The sequence below is a fragment of the Bacillus rossius genome, chromosome 1, assembly GCF_032445375.1.
Source record: "Bacillus rossius redtenbacheri isolate Brsri chromosome 1, Brsri_v3, whole genome shotgun sequence".
NCBI lineage: Eukaryota > Metazoa > Arthropoda > Insecta > Phasmatodea > Bacillidae > Bacillus > Bacillus rossius.
Window position 1 is genome coordinate 71,315,901 of NC_086330.1, and position 22,500 is coordinate 71,338,400.

Sequence of the window (22,500 nt, forward strand, 5' to 3'; positions counted from 1 at the left end):
GTTCATTATACTCACACTTAACTTTCTCGGAGCATTTTACATAATGAAGATGTAAGCTATCAAGACGTGAAATTAGTTTTTTGCACTTATTGCACTGAAATTGTATTCTTTTAACATTATTAGAACAACTGCTTCTTTCATGTCTGCGAGCATTTGAGGTGATAGTAAATGATGCGTCACAGTATTTGCACTGACGCAATGTACGCTCTTCATTAGTTGAAGAATCCATTGCTGACGATGAAACTTCGGATGATGGTGGTATCACGTCTGTTGAAATCTCCTCCACTGTTGACATCGTCGGTGCACACGGGATCTGCTCCTTCTCCGTCGTAGCTGTCGTCAAGGTTCCCGTAGTCGATGGTACAACCTCCGAGTTCAACGTTAAAGACGGTAAAGATGCCATCGAGGTCTCAAGAACAGCTAATTGACACGACTTATGCACCAGAAGAAACAAACTAGGTGATCCTTACACCGCTGTCGTCAGAAACAAACTGAGCGTCCTGCTGTCTAGGACTCGCTTATATACATGCACCGTATGGAATAATACGATAGTCAAATCAATAACCAATTACTAAAATACTAGAGTCAAATCTACAAATTAAAAAAGAGGATCATTTGATCGAAAAAAAACTCTATCTCTCCAATATACGCCAGGCTCCAAGAGCTACAATTCACGTCATCAGATCCATCTACATTTTGCTCCTATGCTTCAATTGACCATTAGCTGCAAGTGCTCCAACAGCTCCATCAGCTCCAACACGTAATGTACGCAATGTACGCGCAATACATGCAATTTACAAGCAATAAATGTAATGATTACACAGTACACACAGGAAACTGAACGTACACACAGTACACACAGGAAACTAAACGGACACACAGTACACACAGGAAACTGAACGTACACACAGTACACACAGGAAACTGAACGTACACACAGTACACACAGGAAACGGAACGTACACACAGTACACACAGGAAACGGAACGTACACACAGTACACACAGGAAACGGAACGTACACACAGTACACACAGGAAACGGAACGTACACACAGTACACACAGGAAACGGAACGTACACACAGTACACACAGGAAACGGAACGTACACACAGTACACACAGGAAACGGAACGTACACACAGTACACACAGGAAACGGAACGTACACACAGTACACACAGAAAACGGAACGTACACACAGTACACACAGGAAACTGAACGTACACACAGTACACACAGGAAACGGAACGTTCACACAGTACACACAGGAAACGGAACGTACACACAGTACACACAGGAAACGGAACGCACACACAGTACACACAGAAAACGGAACGTACACACAGTACACACAGGAAACGTAATGATCACACATACAGTAGCGGAAACACACACAGGCTTAGTTGGAAATCAGAATACAAGAAATAAAAACATTAAATTTTTACTTTCAATATTTTATTACTTCTCAACATTACACAAATACAAGTAAAAGAAGCCATTATTGTATGTAGCCAGCTTTCCTCAGTTCTTTGAGTATGAAGGATATTTCTTTGATGCACGGATAGTTTCCTGCACAAAGCGAGCCATGTAGAAGTCTTAGCCGGTCAACCAATATGTTTGGATCTTTCCATGATGTGTAATCAATCTCTTCTACCACCATCTTACTTGCTTGTTTATTATAAATACTTTTAATATCACAATCGTCCCAGTGATCATAATAAGCATTATCAGATTTATTTAATATATCACGTCGTTTCCATCGTTTCGGTCTCAGGACACCGTCACATTCTTCGATCTTGTCAGCTTTAGGTGCTTCATCATAGTCTATGTCTTTGTCAACAGCCTCAGAGTCACTGTAACAATCACCGTAGAAGGAATCGTCTTCACCCAATTTACCGTAATAATTCGTTGTTGATGATTTCGAAGTGTCTTCATCGTCTTCATGCTTCCTTTTTAGGAGTCCATCATTTTTACAAAGTAGGAAAGATCTACTTGAATTCGGCTGGAATATATTCTCACTTTTCACGTTAAGGATTCTTCCATTGTCTTCATTCTTCCGTAAATCATCAACCTCCTTCAATTTATGTTCTTCCTCACGATCGGGTGAGCTAATACCATCACGCTCAGGACAAGGAAAATTATTGTCATAATGCAGATCACTCTTCTTTAGTCTAGTGGATCCATCGGTGTCCTCTATGCCGTAAGTAGTCTTGACTTTACATGTTCTACCATGTCTTTTTAAGCTGTCAATTCGTGTTAACAACCTGCTACAACGATTACAGCTTAACATGTTGCGTAGTGGGTTTCTAGCACAATCATTCTTCTCATGACGTCTAGCATTCCTTCTCATGACAAAATCCTTGCCACAGTATCTACAGCGGCTTCCTTCCGATTCAGCTATAGATATCAAACCACGATCCATGGTAGCTTCTGTGACTAATGTTAGATACAAACTGTCAGTTTTCTCCAATTGGAACCATTTCTTAAATATAGTTTTTGAAATATTACATCAGCGAGAGTTAAGTTATCTAATGCAAAGCAAATTGATGCAAGTAGTTCCGGCTATCGTCAACAGATGGCGCCACGTGTTGCTTGCAGGTAAATAATATTTAGTTCTTTTATGCGGGATGCGGGATGCTCACTAACGATCGCAAAAGAAGGATGGCTTCGCTAGACTCCAAGGAGATGTAAGTCCGTCCTTCCTGTTAGTGCTTCTTAGATATCTCAGAGATTATTTGACTAAAAAATGTTTTTTTTTTTATTTTCCACCTGATAAAAATATTACAAGTGTTGATTAAGTAGCAGAAATTCACTAATTAAATATAACCTTAAATAAATTAACATGACTCATTACATAGAAAAAATCCTTCATGAAGAGATCAATTGCTCATCTGTAACCAGAAGCACTTGCAGAAAACCATCAAAATATTGCCAAGTATAATCAGGAGCACACGGAGAAAACTATCATAATATTGTCAAGAATAAACGGGAGCACACGGAGAAATCCACCATAATATTGAAAAGAATAATCAGGAGCACACGGAGAAATCTACCATAATATTGTCAAGAATAAACGGTAGCACACGGAGAAAACCATCAAAATATTGACAAGAATATTCAGGAGCACACGGAGAAAACCGCCGCAAGTTTTGTTTGATATCATAAAATTTCAGGAAAAAAATAATACTAAAAAATAAAAATAAATTAATAAAAAATTTAATAAATAAAATAAAATAAAAAATACATAAAATTCTGGCTTGTACTAGAACTCTATCTTTGTTCAACAATGAGAAGTTCACAAGCTAGCAGACTATATTTATGTATTTTTTATTTTATTTTATTTTTTAAATTTTTTATTAATTTATTTTTATTTTTTAGTATTATTTTTTTCCTGAAATTTTATGATATCAAAGAAAACTTGCGGCGGTTTTCTCCGTGTGCTCCTGAATATTCTTGTCAATATTTTGATGGTTTTCTCCGTGTGCTACCGTTTATTCTTGACAATATTATGGTAGATTTCTCCGTGTGCTCCTGATTATTCTTGTCAATATTATGGTGGATTTCTCCGTGTGCTCCCGTTTATTCTTGACAATATTATGATAGTTTTCTCCGTGTGCTCCTGATTATACTTGGCAATATTTTGATGGTTTTCTGCAAGTGCTCCTGGTTACAGATGAGCAATTGATCTCTTCATGAAGGATTTTTTCTATGTAATGAGTCATGTTAATTTATTTAAGGTTATATTTAATTAGTGAATTTCTGCTACTTAATCAACACTTGTAATATTTTTATCAGGTGGAAAATAAAAAAAAACATTTTTTAGTCAAATAATCTCTGAGATATCTAAGAAGCACTAACAGGAAGGACGGACTTCCTTCTCCTTGGAGTCTAGCGAAGCCATCCTTCTTTTGCGATCGTTAGTGAGCATCCCGCATCCCGCATAAAAGAACTAAATATTATTTACCTGCAAGCAACACGTGGCGCCATCTGTTGACGATAGCCGGAACTACTTGCATCAATTTGCTTTGCATTAGATAACTTAACTCTCGCTGATGTAATATTTCAAAAACTATATTTAAGAAATGGTTCCAATTGGAGAAAACTGACAGTTTGTATCTAACATTAGTCACAGAAGCTACCATGGATCGTGGTTTGATATCTATAGCTGAATCGGAAGGAAGCCGCTGTAGATACTGTGGCAAGGATTTTGTCATGAGAAGGAATGCTAGACGTCATGAGAAGAATGATTGTGCTAGAAACCCACTACGCAACATGTTAAGCTGTAATCGTTGTAGCAGGTTGTTAACACGAATTGACAGCTTAAAAAGACATGGTAGAACATGTAAAGTCAAGACTACTTACGGCATAGAGGACACCGATGGATCCACTAGACTAAAGAAGAGTGATCTGCATTATGACAATAATTTTCCTTGTCCTGAGCGTGATGGTATTAGCTCACCCGATCGTGAGGAAGAACATAAATTGAAGGAGGTTGATGATTTACGGAAGAATGAAGACAATGGAAGAATCCTTAACGTGAAAAGTGAGAATATATTCCAGCCGAATTCAAGTAGATCTTTCCTACTTTGTAAAAATGATGGACTCCTAAAAAGGAAGCATGAAGACGATGAAGACACTTCGAAATCATCAACAACGAATTATTACGGTAAATTGGGTGAAGACGATTCCTTCTACGGTGATTGTTACAGTGACTCTGAGGCTGTTGACAAAGACATAGACTATGATGAAGCACCTAAAGCTGACAAGATCGAAGAATGTGACGGTGTCCTGAGACCGAAACGATGGAAACGACGTGATATATTAAATAAATCTGATAATGCTTATTATGATCACTGGGACGATTGTGATATTAAAAGTATTTATAATAAACAAGCAAGTAAGATGGTGGTAGAAGAGATTGATTACACATCATGGAAAGATCCAAACATATTGGTTGACCGGCTAAGACTTCTACATGGCTCGCTTTGTGCAGGAAACTATCCGTGCATCAAAGAAATATCCTTCATACTCAACGAACTGAGGAAAGCTGGCTACATATAATAATGGCTTCTTTTACTTGTATTTGTGTAATGTTGAGAAGTAATAAAATATTGAAAGTAAAAATTTAATGTTTTTATTTCTTGTATTCTGATTTCCAACTAAGCCTGTGTGTGTTTCCGCTACTGTATGTGTGATCATTACGTTTCCTGTGTGTACTGTGTGTACGTTCCGTTTTCTGTGTGTACTGTGTGTGCGTTCCGTTTCCTGTGTGTACTGTGTGTACGTTCCGTTTCCTGTGTGTACTGTGTGTACGTTCCGTTTCCTGTGTGTACTGTGTGTACGTTCAGTTTCCTGTGTGTACTGTGTGTACGTTCCGTTTTCTGTGTGTACTGTGTGTACGTTCCGTTTCCTGTGTGTACTGTGTGTACGTTCCGTTTCCTGTGTGTACTGTGTGTACGTTCCGTTTCCTGTGTGTACTGTGTGTACGTTCCGTTTCCTGTGTGTACTGTGTGTACGTTCCGTTTCCTGTGTGTACTGTGTGTACGTTCCGTTTCCTGTGTGTACTGTGTGTACGTTCCGTTTCCTGTGTGTACTGTGTGTACGTTCCGTTTCCTGTGTGTACTGTGTGTACGTTCAGTTTCCTGTGTGTACTGTGTGTACGTTCAGTTTCCTGTGTGTACTGTGTGTCCGTTTAGTTTCCTGTGTGTACTGTGTGTACGTTCAGTTTCCTGTGTGTACTGTGTAATCATTACATTTATTGCTTGTAAATTGCATGTATTGCGCGTACATTGCGTACATTACGTGTTGGAGCTGATGGAGCTGTTGGAGCACTTGCAGCTAATGGTCAATTGAAGCATAGGAGCAAAATGTAGATGGATCTGATGACGTGAATTGTAGCTCTTGGAGCCTGGCGTATATTGGAGAGATAGAGTTTTTTTTTCGATCAAATGATCCTCTTTTTTAATTTGTAGATTTGACTCTAGTATTTTAGTAATTGGTTATTGATTTGACTATCGTATTATTCCATACGGTGCATGTATATAAGCGAGTCCTAGACAGCAGGACGCTCAGTTTGTTTCTGACGACAGCGGTGTAAGGATCACCTAGTTTGTTTCTTCTGGTGCATAAGTCGTGTCAATTAGCTGTTCTTGAGACCTCGATGGCATCTTTACCGTCTTTAACGTTGAACTCGGAGGTTGTACCATCGACTACGGGAACCTTGACGACAGCTACGACGGAGAAGGAGCAGATCCCGTGTGCACCGACGATGTCAACAGTGGAGGAGATTTCAACAGACGTGATACCACCATCATCCGAAGTTTCATCGTCAGCAATGGATTCTTCAACTAATGAAGAGCGTACATTGCGTCAGTGCAAATACTGTGACGCATCATTTACTATCACCTCAAATGCTCGCAGACATGAAAGAAGCAGTTGTTCTAATAATGTTAAAAGAATACAATTTCAGTGCAATAAGTGCAAAAAACTAATTTCACGTCTTGATAGCTTACATCTTCATTATGTAAAATGCTCCGAGAAAGTTAAGTGTGAGTATAATGAACATGGTTCTTGTTTTGACTCATGTGTTGTACCGACTGATGAGTCTATATAAGTGAGACCCTGGTGATATGGACTTCAGTCCGTCTCTGGCTGAGGTAATGAACGGATCGGATAGACATTTAAAGTCATGTAAAAGGCTTAGTCCGTACAATAAGAAGACTGTTTGAAACGTGGAATCCAAAAGGCTTTGGTAATTTGTCAGTGTTCTTTTTGTACTTGTAGTTGTGTATTGAATTTATGTAATAAATTTTTTTGAAAGAACTTGTGGTGTTTTTTATTTTCTCAAACCTGTCGCTTTTGTGGTATTTTTTAAAATTAAAGTTGTTTTGTATCGGCCAGGGATCGAACCAAGGACCTTATTCGATCTAATCAATCAGTATATAAATTAAAAAAATTATTTAATGAATTTTGAACTTTTTCCCGAATCTCTAGCATTAAAATTACGAATTTCCAATATGGTAGTCTTGACGTCTGATAGGATGATGGTAGTAGAGGATTTAGAGTCTCTTTACGAAAGTTTAACATGGATTATTGAAATTATTATTTTTTCATAAAATTAAACATTATTGCATCGATCGGGTATCGAACCAAGAACAGGAGCGGGTCGAATCGATATGTAAGTTAATGAGTGATTTATTTAATGAATTTTGGAACTTTTCCCGAATTTCTAGCTAAATAATTACGGATTTTCAAGATGGCGGCCAAATTTCAAGATGGCGGGCACCTTAGTAATAAATGATTACTGCACTCTAGCGGGTAAGAGTTAAACTAACATGGCGTCAGCGCACTCTAGCCGACGATACAATGATGATGGCTTCCATCATCGAAGACAAGATGGCGGACATGACGTCATACTAGGTGAATATATATATGCTTTGAAAAAAGTGGTGGGAGTCAGTATGCCAGCGCCCTCCGCGAGGGAAGGATCGGATGTCATTTTTAGTTGTTTTTTTTTTTTGCCCTCACCGGGTTCGAACCGAGGACTCTGAGCTCCGTGTCGTAAAGTACATTTTTTATAAATAATTTATTAAATTTTTATTAAATGGATTTTTTATAAGTTTTAAATTTTTTTTCATTAAAATCGGATAATAAATAAAAAAGTTAAAGATGGCGGCCGTAACAAAATTTGCAACGGTGACATCATCATCCAATATGGCTTCCATGACATCCTTATTTTCAAGGTCGGCGGCTTATAAGCGGCTAGCTCTTAGGAGTTTTAAGCCGCTTTTAGGAGTTTTCGTTTTTTCTAGGGCAAAGCGACTTTTGAGGATTTTCGAAATCCTAATTTTTGAACTGTGGAATTATTTGAGATTTTTTGGCGGAAATTTTTTTCAAAAAAATTGAAATTTTGGCGATTTTTGAGGAATTTTGGGCAATTTTTGCCCAATTTTGGTCATTTTTGGCGATTTTTGAGGATCAAATTCCAGGTCAAGGTTAAAGGTCAAGGTCAAGGTCATCCAAGATGACCGCCGTGACGTCAGTTTGGTCGGTCATTGACCGGCTCCACGCTCCACCGCCTGACGCCTGTGCCAGAAAATACTTTCCTATACTACTCTTATCTCATTTTTTTTTACTAAGCTGATAGAGTTTTTTAAAAAAAATTAGTAGATGATTGTAATAAATAAAACTAGAGAAGTTTTTAAATGTAACTTAAATTATTTAAAATGATTAGATTTTTCAAGTATATGTGATATTTTTGTATATTTATGACTTTATGAGTTTACAACTAATTCTTTAGTATTTTTGCATCCAACACTGCCTCGCATAGACGAAAAATGTATCTGGGACCAAATGTAAATAAAAATATCAAATCGTAAACGAGTGACACAAAAACTATAGTGGTTAAGAGGAAATATTTCAGTAAAACTTGTTAAAAATATAAATAAAATTAAACCAAAAAAAATTGACTTCTAGGGCCTTTTTGCTCGATATTATTTTTTAAATTGTGTTCACTTATGCTGCATCGCTCAAGGGGCCGTCTGGTCCCACATTAACAAACACCATGTCGGTGTTGATTCAGTGGGCACCGAAAGTCCTTGGGTCTTAAACAAAAAATTTGATGTTCACATTTTGTTGCGGCGTGGCGCGGGTGATGTTGAGAAAGTTTTTAGCCTGAAAACCACAAGGGAGGTCTCTGTCACCACCCGTGTCCAGGCAGGTAAAATGTAGCCGTGTTCAAATGCGCACAAAATGCACACTAAGAATTAAGTTATGCAACCCATAAATGAAATAGACCATGTGGTGAAGGGGCAGGTAGAAGTCTGGAAATGATGCTATGGTTGCGTTCAATATTTAGAACAAATCTGGTATAAATATAAAACCGTAACATATCTGCTCTACTGATAAGTTATCAAAAACATAGTATTTGTTACTGGATAATAATTCATAATTGACTGAAACTTTTTGAAGTGTGACTTACAGAGTCAATATATTCAACATTATTTTGACTTACATGCATAAAATTAATGTGAAAAAATAATGTGTCTGCAGTTTCTGAACCTCACAGAATTACCACTGATATTGATGATTTATGGTATCCTGCCATGAAACAGATCCAACACCACCGAAATAGTCTTTCAATTCATTTCGAACGACTGCTGCTTCTTTGCTGTGGAGATTTATACCCTGTTGGCTGAGGCCTTGAGATACTAGCACTAACCAATCAATAGTAGTTGTGTCTTCAACAACGCACGACTTTAAATAATCTACATTCTTTAGCAAAATAATAAAAATTTGTAGAGTGCATCAACATACTGACTTCAGCAAATCCACTTTTTCTGCTGCCAACTGAATGGTTGACAGCAGTATATATACTTCACTAGTTTGACATCATACCAAACGCATTATCTACTACACAACGTCCTCTGCAAAAATTGTGGTTGAAAATGCGATTGGCCTGAAAATGATTTTGGTCTGGATAGGCCTTCATAATAGTCGGTGTAAGTGGGAAGGCATCATCAGTCACAATGACATGTGGTACTGGCATTTCTCTCCCAGGAAGCTGAAGACCCTCAGGCTTATTAAGAGCAACATCAAGTACAGCTCTGCAAGCGTACTCTCAGGGAACACTGCAGCATCATTCATGCTGCCATTTACGGCGGTGTTTACGTGTAGAAATTTCTACGCAGCATCAACAAGCGCCAAAAGCACAGTATTGTCCTAACCTTGCTGATGTCGTACAATCCTCTGACCTGCTGTTTCAGCGTGCCGGATGCCGAGCGAGAACACGTCCACCCTTACCACGTGGACTCGGAGCAGTGCGAGAGCTTAGCTGAAGATTGCCCGGTCTCCATCTTCAACGCGATGGCGTACAGTGAAAGTGTGGATGCAGAGGACTAGGATAGGCGAGTTGTGCAGCAGCCATTAACTCATATAACACACAGTTTCGTTTATAACAAACCCCGCATCATCCAACTGCTTAAGACTTGTTTAATACGAACCCAGAAAAAATATAAAATGTGGACTTTATTTTTATTCCATAATTTATTTTAAAGATTTTATAAATTAGTTTTAAATTTTTTTTAAAAATATATAAACATTTTAAGACATGCACAAAATTTTATATTTTTTCTTAATGAAGAGCAGAATTGCATTTATTTATTTATTTATTTATTTATTTATTTGAAATTCTCTAAATACTAGATCACGAGCTTAAATTTCATGAAAATAAATTTTTTAATGATTTTTTTTTTATCAATCCATATTTTTGAATATTCTAGAAAAGAAAACATTATTTTACCCAAAACGTGCTGTAAAATAGTTTATAAATCATATTAACTTTATATATTTTCTTGCTATGATTGAGATAAATTTGCGTCCAATTACGTACAATTGAGTGTATGTGTAAAAAAAAGCATACAAACGCAAAGTGTTTACTAAGTGCATGTTCTTAACTTGACTCACATTGTTAACAAAATATTTTGCAAAATACTATTTTACAGATACAAACACTGTATGAATTAATACAAAATTTTAAAATATGGCATCGGTACTCTGTAATTGAAAACTGGAATCGTACTTTTACGAAAATGAAAAGAAAAAAATGTTATTTAAAAGCATCTGAATTTGTCAATTAAGATGTTTTGTGAGAATTTGGTCTTGTTAATCCAACTTCATATTTTTAATAAATATCTTCCAGTAAAGCTGTGATGTATTTTAGCTGGCCTTTGTAAAACCAGCAGAAGACAAGTCACAAAGAATGTTAGTTGAAGTTGCATGTAGGGGTTTTCCATAACCTTTAACATAAACTGAAATCCTTTAGAGCCCTTGACAACGACTAGGCATACATAACAAAGCATACATTATTTATTTTCAAATCTTTAACCTCCACATGAAACTCATACATTAAATTTTTTACGTTAACATTTACAATGATAACATTAAATAATAGCATGACATAAATGGACTTCGAAATACGTGAACACAAGTTTAATAAAGTGAATAGAGTAATCACTTAATAAGTAACTAATAGCTTCTAAGCTGAGGTTAATAAATGCACATACATGCAAAGTTAAGGGCCTAGACAGTAAGTATGCAGTAGTCTCTGTAAGCAGCAACAAAAATGAATAAGGCCTTACACATTTTCATAGCGATAATACGGTAATCATATTAAGGGTAGTACAAATGTGTAATACAAAAGATACATTAAGAACTTATGAATTATGAGAATATAAATCCGATCGTCCAATCAAGAGAATAACTCTCGCGAAAAGGTAAGACTAATAACATTCACAATGTAGAAATTTAATCGCTCCCGCAAAATGCAATTTTTAGAAAGCAGCAAAACAGTCAAACTTAAAATGTAAGCAGCGCCAACAGTATTAACGGAAAAAGTAGGAAAAAACAAATAGCATAATTACATTAAGCATAAAGAAATCCACACACAAGTAAGACCCAACATTCTGAACAACTAGGTACTCTAGGAAGTAAAAGTCACATGACAACATACATAGATCACAAGAGCAACTATGCGCCCAAAAAGTTACGTAAAGTTTCCTAAACATTAATGTGCATGTCCAATCAAAACACAAGGTGACTCGCTCCATATGGAGTGCTGTGGACAGCTACAGCGCGAGTGGCCAAGTGCATTTAACAATGCAGTCGAGATAAGTTAAGAAGTGGTTCAAAGCAAGTAGCTTAGTCAAAAAGCCACGCGGCCTAATTGAAACTACAAAATCTAAGCAATATCAAAACTAAAATTTGGAAAGTCGGTGCCAATTTCTTTTTTGATATGGAAAGTTATTTAACGGAGTTCGAACACAAATTTTACACGTTTTTTTTTAACTTTATAGTCGTACTCATCATATTTCACAGAAACCAAGTCTAGGAAGCTGAGCCTACAACTTTCTACACGTTAACACGACCAGTGTCAATTAAAGAAGAAGTATGCTGAGATCACAAAGCTAAAGGAAACGCCGTGTAAAAACACTGCCCAAGCGCGAAGAAGAAGTAGGGGAGTACAGACTCAAAAGATGAAGTAGGCATACGACACAAAACAGTATCTCGTCAGGGCGGACGTCATGGAGGCCGTGCGCGCAGTTTGGTTGCCCAGCCATCTTCTTCGAGAGCAGCTTGCTACCCTTCGCTCCAAACCCTTACTAGGACAACGTTAAGCCGCTTCCTCCGTCTCACAGTTCCGAAGTTGGAATGCTGTTGCTACCAACAAAGCGACACATTTCTTAGTTCATACCTGTCGTCACAGTCTTAGATAATGCATCTCTGCATCGTCCAAAGTAGAGCAGAAGAAACAGGTTGCAGAAGAGAGTCAAGGAAGTAGCGAGAGAAATACAGCCTATTTTATCAACAGAAATCTGCAAAGATCGCCAAGAAGATAGTCCTGCTGCATTGCATAGATTCAATAAAATTATATAGTGCTGTCGCTCACACAACAAACAAAAGTGCGCGCAATGAAATTGGCTCGCAGCTCTGTTTAGTACAGCAGACTCCACACACCAGGATCGAATCCAGAGGCACCATCCTTCGTGACATTGAAGACAAGATTAATGAAATCAAGTACCTCGATTCAGCATGTTTAGGACAGTAAGGGCTACTGTAGTTGAGACGCAAGGCGCACTGAAAGAACAAATCACGAATGACCACGTACTGGAAATATTTCGCATTGTCTAAAACGATATATCCAAGGGACCCAAAAAATCTTTCAAACTTTATTATTGTGGGCCTTAACAAAAGAAGGTGCCTTCATGTTCCTCAATTCTAATAAAAAAAAAAGAATTTGGTGATTGAATCTTTTCGAAAAATTTAATTTTTGGTGATAGAATATTTTCAAAAATCACGTTTGGTAAAAGAAAATTAAAGCGCGGAAATGTACTTAGTCTTGTTTTGGTCGCTGCACTTAAAACAGTAATTTACGCAGTGGACCCGTTGTGAATTGAAGAGACCGGCGCAACACTTCGCATTAGGAAGTAACGTGGCAGATAGTCATACATGTGTAAATATAAGTCAAGACATACTCTCTGACAGCAAATGACTGTTGTGTCGTTTTGCATCTGATACAGGGCGGACGCAAGAGGTGTTGCGTATATAAGGAACTTGTGTAGATAGCTTGAGAGTTTCATGTGAATGAGTTGATTTCTAATGTTAAGCTTTTACATATTTCAAGCTATTTTGAAGCGACGTATGCTACGTTACGTAAGTTACAATTACGATGTTCTCACCGACGAAATACGTAAACAATTGTGAACCTCGCAGCTCTTTAGGGACTCTGAATGAAAAAAAATAGGTTCCTCTTGGGTGACCTCTGTTGTTAACAAGAATAGCATGCAGCGAGTGTTCCAGCGACCTGTGCCAGCACGTCCACTGTTCCTGGAGCGAGGGCAGGACGCTGCAGATCCCTGTCAGCGACAACTCGGCGGGCCGCGTCACTGGACAACTAGTCGCTGCCCGGCGTCCATTGTTGGAGCCACGGAGCCTCGGGCTTCTCTTCCACGACAACCAGCGGCGACTCGCTGGCCGCGCAGTCTGTGATGTTTAAATATCCACACCGCAGGTCCGACGGTGTTTCAACTCCTGTTTTACTGAAGGCAATATTATTTTGGAATAATATTTAAATATTGCACACGCCTTTTCTTCAAAACTATAATAAAATATTTTGCATTCAAACTGTGTTAATAATGTTTAAAGCGAATATGTACTTGTCATAATTTTAATAATCTTTTATGGATTCTTATGATGTTTCTGTAGCAGAGATATCGAACGTATAGCGTAAGACTAATGTTTATAATGGATCTAAAATTGTAAATTTGAATGATTGCTTCAACGCTCATAACGCGGATAGCATGGTGTACATAGAGCCATAATATCTTAATGTTTGGTTAAAATAATTTAAACATTCTCCCTAGTTATTGATGGTTTGCAGTCATTGATCTCAAGGCTTTTCGGTACTGCAGAGCGAGCTAATATATCCACTAGTTTAATGAGTGGCTGACTCAATGTTATTATGTTTTTGATGTTCTTGTGAAGAGACTGCTATATTAATGCAGAATATATTTTTTTTGATTTGCTTTATTTTTATTTTAAAAATATTCTAGCACATTTCACCTCATACCCCGTTTTCAATAAAGAGTATTTATTACCAACTGCCCTCTCCCAGTAAAATGCCTCAACTCCCTGTTATATCCAACAATGATTTTAATAGTTCCTTTTCAACTAACAGAAAACATAATGTATACACTACCAAATTAACTGTGGGGCAAGTGCGTTTATTCGTTAAATGAGATTAATTTTGGTTTGGTATGAAAGTCATAACAGTTTAAAGATTATTTGTCATTGGTTTTAACACATGAAAAACATTATGCAAACACATTTTTTATCGATTCTCCTGACTGAATTTTTGCCAGTGTGTGTGTCTATGCCCAATAAATATTATTTTGTTCACGTAATTTCAATGATATATGTAATAGTTAAGTTTAAGTTCTAACTGGGATTATTTTATAATTAGCGGAAAATTTTCCATAAAAACAAGAACATAAGTTAGGATAGAGATGAGCAATAACCTACAAAATGTGTCCGTCTATCATTTATAGGCTATTGCAACAAAAAATATATATTTAATCGTCGTAGACAAACTCACCACTTTACTAATGGCACAGTTCGCAATTATTCTTAAACTAACCGTAGCATAAAATATTTTTATTTCTTTCAAAAATATGAATAAATGTTGTTTTTTTTTTTTAAATCTTGACTTAAATCATATTTCAACATTCTATTTCTGTATTCGAATTATTATCTTAGTTAAATAATAAATAAATTGTTTTTACAATAGTTATGAACTGTAATATGTCATACTATGTACAGCACTGCAAATAATTATTTACATTTCTTTTAGAACTTGTATAAATATTTAATTTTAAATTTCAATCTTTAATCAAGAACATTTTACATAAACTTAACTCAAAACACAAAAGCAGTTCAAAATTCTATAACTTTATTTTTAAACCCAAAATCGTCCCTTCGAAGGATCAAAGAGAACAGAATCAATTAATTTTACTGTTGGTATATTTTATTGAAATATGTCTTTTAATAAATTGTTACTGGTTTACCTATATCTGACACTGCAGTGCGTTTTCACAGTTGGAACATTTTTTTATTACCATTTACTTAGTGTAATAATAATACTTTGCTTTATCAGTACTGATATTTATTAGCAATATCTGACCGGGAATCTAACTTTTAGGAGCAAATTTTTATTTTAATATAATGTAAAATTTTAGTTCGTAGGTATGCTAGGCAATTTCTATATTTTAAAACTTAAAAACATGTATAATGTTAAAATTTAAAAAAAAAAATATTTTTTTATTTTTAAATGCTTGGTTATGTGAATGATACAGTTTCGATTTTGTTTGTAATATTTGTTTCACAAAATAAAGCTAGATTCCAGAAAGAATTCAAAGAATGTTTTTGATTGATTGTTGACAAAACTGAACCAGGATTCGAATACAAATATGATGGAAATTCAGTAAGACTCTTCTTTAAAAGTGCAAAAATTTCTGCGGATATAACCAAACTAGATGAGGAACTGATAACCAAAATACAAAAAATTATAATAATGATATCCAGTGGACACAAATTTGAAGTAGAAAATTCGGTGTGTTTGCCCATGATACAGCAAGATTTGTAGACAAATACCCATGGTACAATATGTCACCAACATCGCATGAATACTTCATTCACGGGCCTGATGTTGTATCAAATTCATTGTTACCAATATGAAAGTTACCAGAGGAAGCTCAAGAATTTTGTAATAGGTAATGACTTCAATATTTAAATGGAGCACTACGTTAGAAAGGGCAGTCGAGAAAAAACTAATAAAGATATTTTTTTTAAAAATTGTGTTCTGGTAGAGTTACCTCTTGTAAGCAAAATACAAAAGAAAAACTACATAACTTAACATACTTGTTTAAATCTTTATTTAAAGTTAAAAAAAAAATGAAGTAAATGACAACGTGGATGACGATGTGGATAACAATTATGATGACAGTTTTGTTGAAGGAGATGATTTTTTTATTCTTAGTGTAGATAACGATTTTTGAAAATTGTATTGTTTTAGTACTTGTCATATTTTTGTGATGATGATGCTCGTGATAATAATGATGATGATGTGATGAAACTTCTGATATGTAAATGATCTGTTTTGAAATTCTGAGCGTAAATATGTAGTTTGTTTAGATGGTTTTACTATATTATATTACTAGCTATTCTTCTGACATTTTTTTTTGTGATTATGATGATGTGATGACAGAGCTGAACACAGAGATGATATTCTTTTTGAGATTATGAGTGTAAATATAAAAGTCTTATATTTGTTTTGTGCTTGTTATTTAATTGTTTTATCTGTACGATTTTTTTAACTGAATGTAATAATTATGATAGTTACTTTTGATTTAGACTACAAAATAATATTAAAATTAATATGTTATGTACGAGTCAGATGAAATAATATTACAATTATTTCCAGTTTTAAATTTCTCTTGCCCACTGTGCGATGGTTCATTCAAACAAACGTTAAAACGTACTACAGCATTTTGTGAGGCAGCCTAGTGATCAAATACCCGACCACATGATAGGGTCTCTAAAAAACGATTAAAAGTGATATGTGCAGTAAATTTTTATATAGCAGCCGATAAGTTTGTACAAAAACAAATTATTTTAAGGGCACTGACATACATATAATCTTTCAAGATAAAACAATGCATTTAACTGGAAGAGAGGTTGGTTTCAACCGTTTCTATGCCATATCAATTATATCTACTTAAAACATCGGAAAATGACCTTCATGAAGGCAAAAAAATTCACATTTTTTGAATGTTTAAGACCGCAGCATAGTGTATAGAGTAAGTTTTATATTATTTGTAATCATTCGCAAAAAAAAATAATTAAATACTATACGCCAATGACATCACAGGGAACACTATATGTAGCAGCCAGTCTTTAGTAACTTCAGGTCTTCCACTTAATTAATTATGTGCTCTAATGTACATAAATATATAAAATGAAACGATTAAAAATTATTTGGCCTTAAAATTCTTGAAACCAATCAAACATAAATCTGTTCTTATCTCTCTTCCTTTAATTTATTTCAAAAGTAATATTTTAGAACTGTTAACTTAAGTGTCTACATTAAACAACGTTACTGTTTAGCGAAGTGGACTGTGACGTCACTAACCATCTTTTTTACTGTCACGAGCCAAACATGTGAACTGAATACGAACACAAAGTAATTGTCACCTTCTGAACCGCAAACACGCCGAACGTACACCGCATATCCCTCATGGTTAGGGTTCGTTCAACTCTCCACCACAACATTTTCTTTTACATGCAAGAGCCACGTTTCCGGTTATTAAAAAAAAATAAGTCGATGATTCAGATGAAAAGTAAAATTGTTTGCGAATATGATAAAATTCAAATTCATGTCTTTATTTATGCATTTTTACACGGATTGTACAATAGTAGTTGGTACTCCAGCACTCAGTGCTCTTTTACCAAAGAACATAACTTGTTTTGTTAACATTAAAACTATTCTCACATAGACATACATTTACATTATTTACATTTTTTACAGGATAATCTTGAAGGAAAATTTTAAAAAACCTTCTGCATTAATTGGAGCCCGGGACTAAATGTTTTTTGTTTGTCAGGTCACTAGTTGCAGAAAGCACTCGATAGAAGTTTATTACGTATTACAAGCATTATGTACTATAGTAATAACAAAATAGGACTATATAAATATGTACATTATTTACAGTCGTCGGTGTGGATACTGTTCATTGAGAGAACGGTGGCACGGCGAATATGATGAGCTTTAACAAAAAATAAATTCTGGAATAATTTTTTCTTAAACAATTTACTGAGTTTAGCCACCTGAGTACTTTTTACTCGTGAATAACATCCGGGTAATAGAGAGAATGAGAGGTAATCCGATTAGAATGGAATATTGAAGGGAATCATTGGCAGACGAAAAAAAACAAATAAAAAAAAAACATCGGCTCACAGAAACGTCTGTGAGCGGAAAGCAACTTCGAATCATCTTCGGTGAATGGAATCGATCGAAACAAAATTTATCAAACGCATATTTGTAGGTTGTCATTCTGTTCGCATCGTGTCAGCTTCAAACACATTCTTAGACCAGTGCTTATCCGGAACTCAAACCCGATATCCCTCGCACAAAAAGCCGTCGTGTACTCAACTACGCAATGGAAGTTATAGGAATTAAACATTTTTAATCAAAATTGTTTCAGTACCTAAGAGGTTTAGTACATAAAATATTCTTATTTTTCACATTAAATGTAAACCAAATTTCAATAATTATTACATTAATAAGTGCGTGAAATAAATAACAGCAGTAGTACGTAATAGCCAAACCGAGCGCAATCTACTGGAGTCGTGGAGGCGTGGATCCAGCCACCATCTTGAATTGTGGTGTTAGGTCGGTCATTTTGGTGTCAAAATTTCCACAAAGGGTTTCAAAAACGACTTAAATGTTCACAAAATGACCAAAAATTTCCCCTTTTGAATGGAAAAATAACCTTTTCGAGAGGAAATTTTCCATTTTTTTTTCTGTAAAAAATTCTGGCGTTTGATGTTACTCAGAATGACTAACATTTTCTCGCTGCAACTTAATTTCCTTAAAATGGCAACAAAAAAACTCAAGCAACTGGGTATTGACCTTGACATTGACCATCAACAAATAATTTTTTTTTTTAATTTTGCACAAACATTTCAAATAATTTAAAAACTAATAACATTATATATGTCCAGTATTTAGTTTCTAATAAATTTCGATAATGTCAACAATTCCTTCCTTATTAATGTGCTCAGTCAGACTGACTCCCCACTACTACTTCCAAGACATATTAATCTTCCATTAATGTTACGTCACGAAAAACATCTTGGCCCCGCCATGTTTTTTTCGTCTGCTAGAGTGTGATACCACCATATTAGTTTATTAATTACTCTCTAAAGCATAATAACGTCAATCACCAGACATTCAACTATCGTAGAGTCCGCCATCTTGTCAGCCATCTTAACCCACATCTTAAATTACTGTAACGACCGCTCAAAAAATTTTGAAAATATTCTAAAGATTGTTAAAAAATTACTTTTAAAATATAAATAAACTCCAGTGATAGCTGAACTGAGTTAAATAGCATTTGATCCATACAAAAATATTTTAAAGATTAATTCAAGGTTCTAGGGACAAGAAATAAAACAACCCATTTGCACAAACATTTTTGTTTTAATAAATTTAATTTTACAACATGTATAAAGAATAAACATAATAAATTCTTTCACATATATATGATTTTTAAACCAGTTCTTTTCACGTGATAGCATATTTTGTCAAGGCAAATTTTCATCACACTTGATAACCACGTCTGTAACCTTACATCACACTGGGCACACACACACACATTTTGAAAATCCATAATTATTATTTGAAAAACTGGAATAAAATATTAAAACATTAAAGACAATTTTAATAAAAGAACTCACGTATGTCATTGAGTCCTCAGTTCGACCCCAAATAGAATAAAAAATTGCGATGGATCCTTCCCCCACGGGGGCTACCAGGAGAATGACCTCTAGTCATTAATATAAAGGAATATATACGGCAGCTAGTATGACATCTGTCCACACTCTTGAAATTGCCATCTTGTTTTCGTCTGCTGGAGGCCGCCATATTGGTTCATTACATCGCAGCCACAATCATGTTTTCGTCAGCTGGAAGCTGCCATCTGGAATTATGACATCACAGCCGCCATATTGTTTTCGTCTTCTAGAGGCCGCCATCTTTGATTATTACATCACATCACGGCTGCTATCTTGTTTTCACCTGCTGGAGGCCTCCATTTTTAATTGCGATACTTGCTACTAGTAACGCTAGTTTCGTGTAGAACACACGTCGTCTGCTAGAGGGGCTGTATGAAGATTTGTTGTTTGTTATTTTTGTGGCGAAATATTTTTTTGTGGTATATGATCTGGGTTCGATTCTGTGTTAGATCACACGCACTACAAAATGTTTGGGGGCTAAAATGTTAGTTTGGCAGGAGAGTTTTCTAATTATCGTTCCGTTTCTCTTACGTTGAAGCGATTCCAACAAGTAGCCTACTTTTCATGTTTTGGGCTATGATTTCAACGATTTTTTTTACTGTTAGCAAGACGGGGTGGAAAGTAACGTCTTGCGTGCCTCGAGCGAGCAGCCAGCTGGTCTCTCGGATGTTTCTGCAAGCTTGAAAATCTTTACCCGCGCGCGGGTCAAAGTCTTTCTTCATACGCCGGCAGGCGGGGCCCTCACTCAATTTCGTCCAGCTCTGCCTCCAGCCTTGAGAATTTTTTTTAACTTTATGGTTAACCTACTTGCATCTAGGAACATTGACTAATCGTATGTGAATTACTTTTATCTTCACGTGTATTAGAAGTTATTTTCCACGCAAGGCAAAAATAAATTGTTGCTCTATGTTTGAGATGGGTATCGAACACATGGCCCTTACCACATGACTCATTAGTACTTGATGTGTGTTTCTCCTCTGTTCTGCTTTTTGATGTGATATTGATGGGTTTTTAAATTTATTTGATCCCGGACCTAAGATTGTTTAATATATTATTAATCAATTAATTAACTCTACTGCATGGTATCAATACATGGACATGAATGGTTCGAATCAATCATTATTTTAATAGGTGATTTTTTGATGATATTTGGAATTTTTTCTGAATTTCCATGTTGATGATCATGAATATCCAAGATGGTGGTCAATATGTTATAATTTGCTTACTGGAAGTTGGTAAATGAGGAATTTAAGCCGCTTTAGGATTATGAACATTATTTATTAAATATTTGTCTTTTACCTATAATAAACATTTTATATTGATCAGGGATCGAGCCAAGCACTGTAATCCATCGAGTCAATCAATATATATGAGTAATTACTTTGATGCTTATTGTAATATTTCCCAAATTTCTAGCTTAAAAAAAACAGAATTTTAAGATGGCGACGAAGACAGCATACAAGATGGCGGACGCCACAGTAATAAAAACTACTGGACTCAAGCAGGTAAAAATAAAATTATTATGGCAGCAGCTACCTTTAGCAGGTGATATGTGTACAACATGACAATACCACTCCTTTGTCGATGATTGAAAACAAGATCATAACAGCGCTCTCTAGCAGGCGTCATGTGTACTACATGATACTAGCGCTCATAGCAGTGAGTATTAAAACATAAACGGTGTTGGTGCGGTCATAAACAGGTGATGCTATTATTTCTATTTTTTTTTAAATAAGTCCAAACATGTGTGAATGTTTTTATATAGGTACTTTATTTAATTCTAAGTCTGGTAAATGTCTCGATGGCCGTGCGGTCACTGGCCTAGTTTTTACAACCCTGAGGTTCGAACTGCCATGATTCGAATCAGCGAGGTTCCATGTATTTTGTATAAACAATTATATTTAATATGTTGATAAGTACCACAATAACATAGGCATGTTATGGAACATCGAACTTATGTGCATGAGACAGAGCGATGCTGGTGCTCTTTAGAAACAAACAGCAGAAAAAAAGCTGTCGGTATCCAAGATGTTGGCCTCCAGCAGGAAAGAAAAAATCAATATGGCAGTCGTAACATCATCCAAGATGGCGGTCTCCAGCAGACGACATCAAAATGGCAGACTGTTGAAATGGTGACTGTGATGTCAGATCCAATATGGCTGATGTCGTGTCAGTATTCAAGATGGTGACGGTAACGAAAAGTGCAACGTTAGAGAGTGGGGCGCTCTATGTCAATATGGCTGAATTCAAGATGGCGACTGAGGTAAAATGTCAAATTAAAGGTTAAGTTCAAAGGTATAGGTAAATGTCTTTCAAGAAGGCCGCCGTGATGCCAAAATACAATATGGCCGCTGTGCCGTCATCGGAGATGTAGGTTCTAAGGCAGCAGACACCGCCACCGATACCAGTCACCCACTGTCCCGAAAGTCCCTTTACTATAGTACTGATGTCAACAATAACATTGACATCGATAAAGGACGCAGCAACGAACGTTGTTCCATCATCCAACTGTACTTATTGTGAAAACTTTAAAACCTTTAAAATTCGAGATTATGTAATACGACTGTTATATTAACTCTGAACGCATTAAATATAGTGCAAGAGGTGTTGTAGTGAGTTTATACACTATGGAAGATTAAAAAGACACATCAGGATTGTGATGAACTGGTTGCGCATTCATCAGAATCAAACTGTATATTCTGCGGCAAGACATATGTACGCATAAAACATGCAAGTCATCATGAAATATGTCACTGCCCTTTTAACGGAACTGAGAATTCTGTGCTATGTAAAAAATATGCTAATCAACTCTCATGTGGAACTGCCCTGAAAAGATATGTCTTGACATCTAAATTACCTACTTCGCACTCTAAG

At 35.8% G+C, this 22,500-nt stretch overlaps 1 protein-coding gene across 1 annotated transcript in view; it reads left to right on the top strand.

The window, feature by feature from the left end:
* LOC134529398 (uncharacterized) overlaps nucleotides 1-9,995 on the top strand; it is a 36,692-nt gene extending 26,697 nt beyond the window's left edge. Inside the window, exon 4 of the mRNA XM_063363471.1 lies at nucleotides 9,765-9,995. Coding sequence (XP_063219541.1) covers nucleotides 9,765-9,900 — 136 coding nt within the window. The 3' untranslated portion in view covers nucleotides 9,901-9,995. The remainder of the gene's footprint in view (nucleotides 1-9,764) is intronic.
* Nucleotides 9,996-22,500: the final 12,505 nt, after the last annotated feature.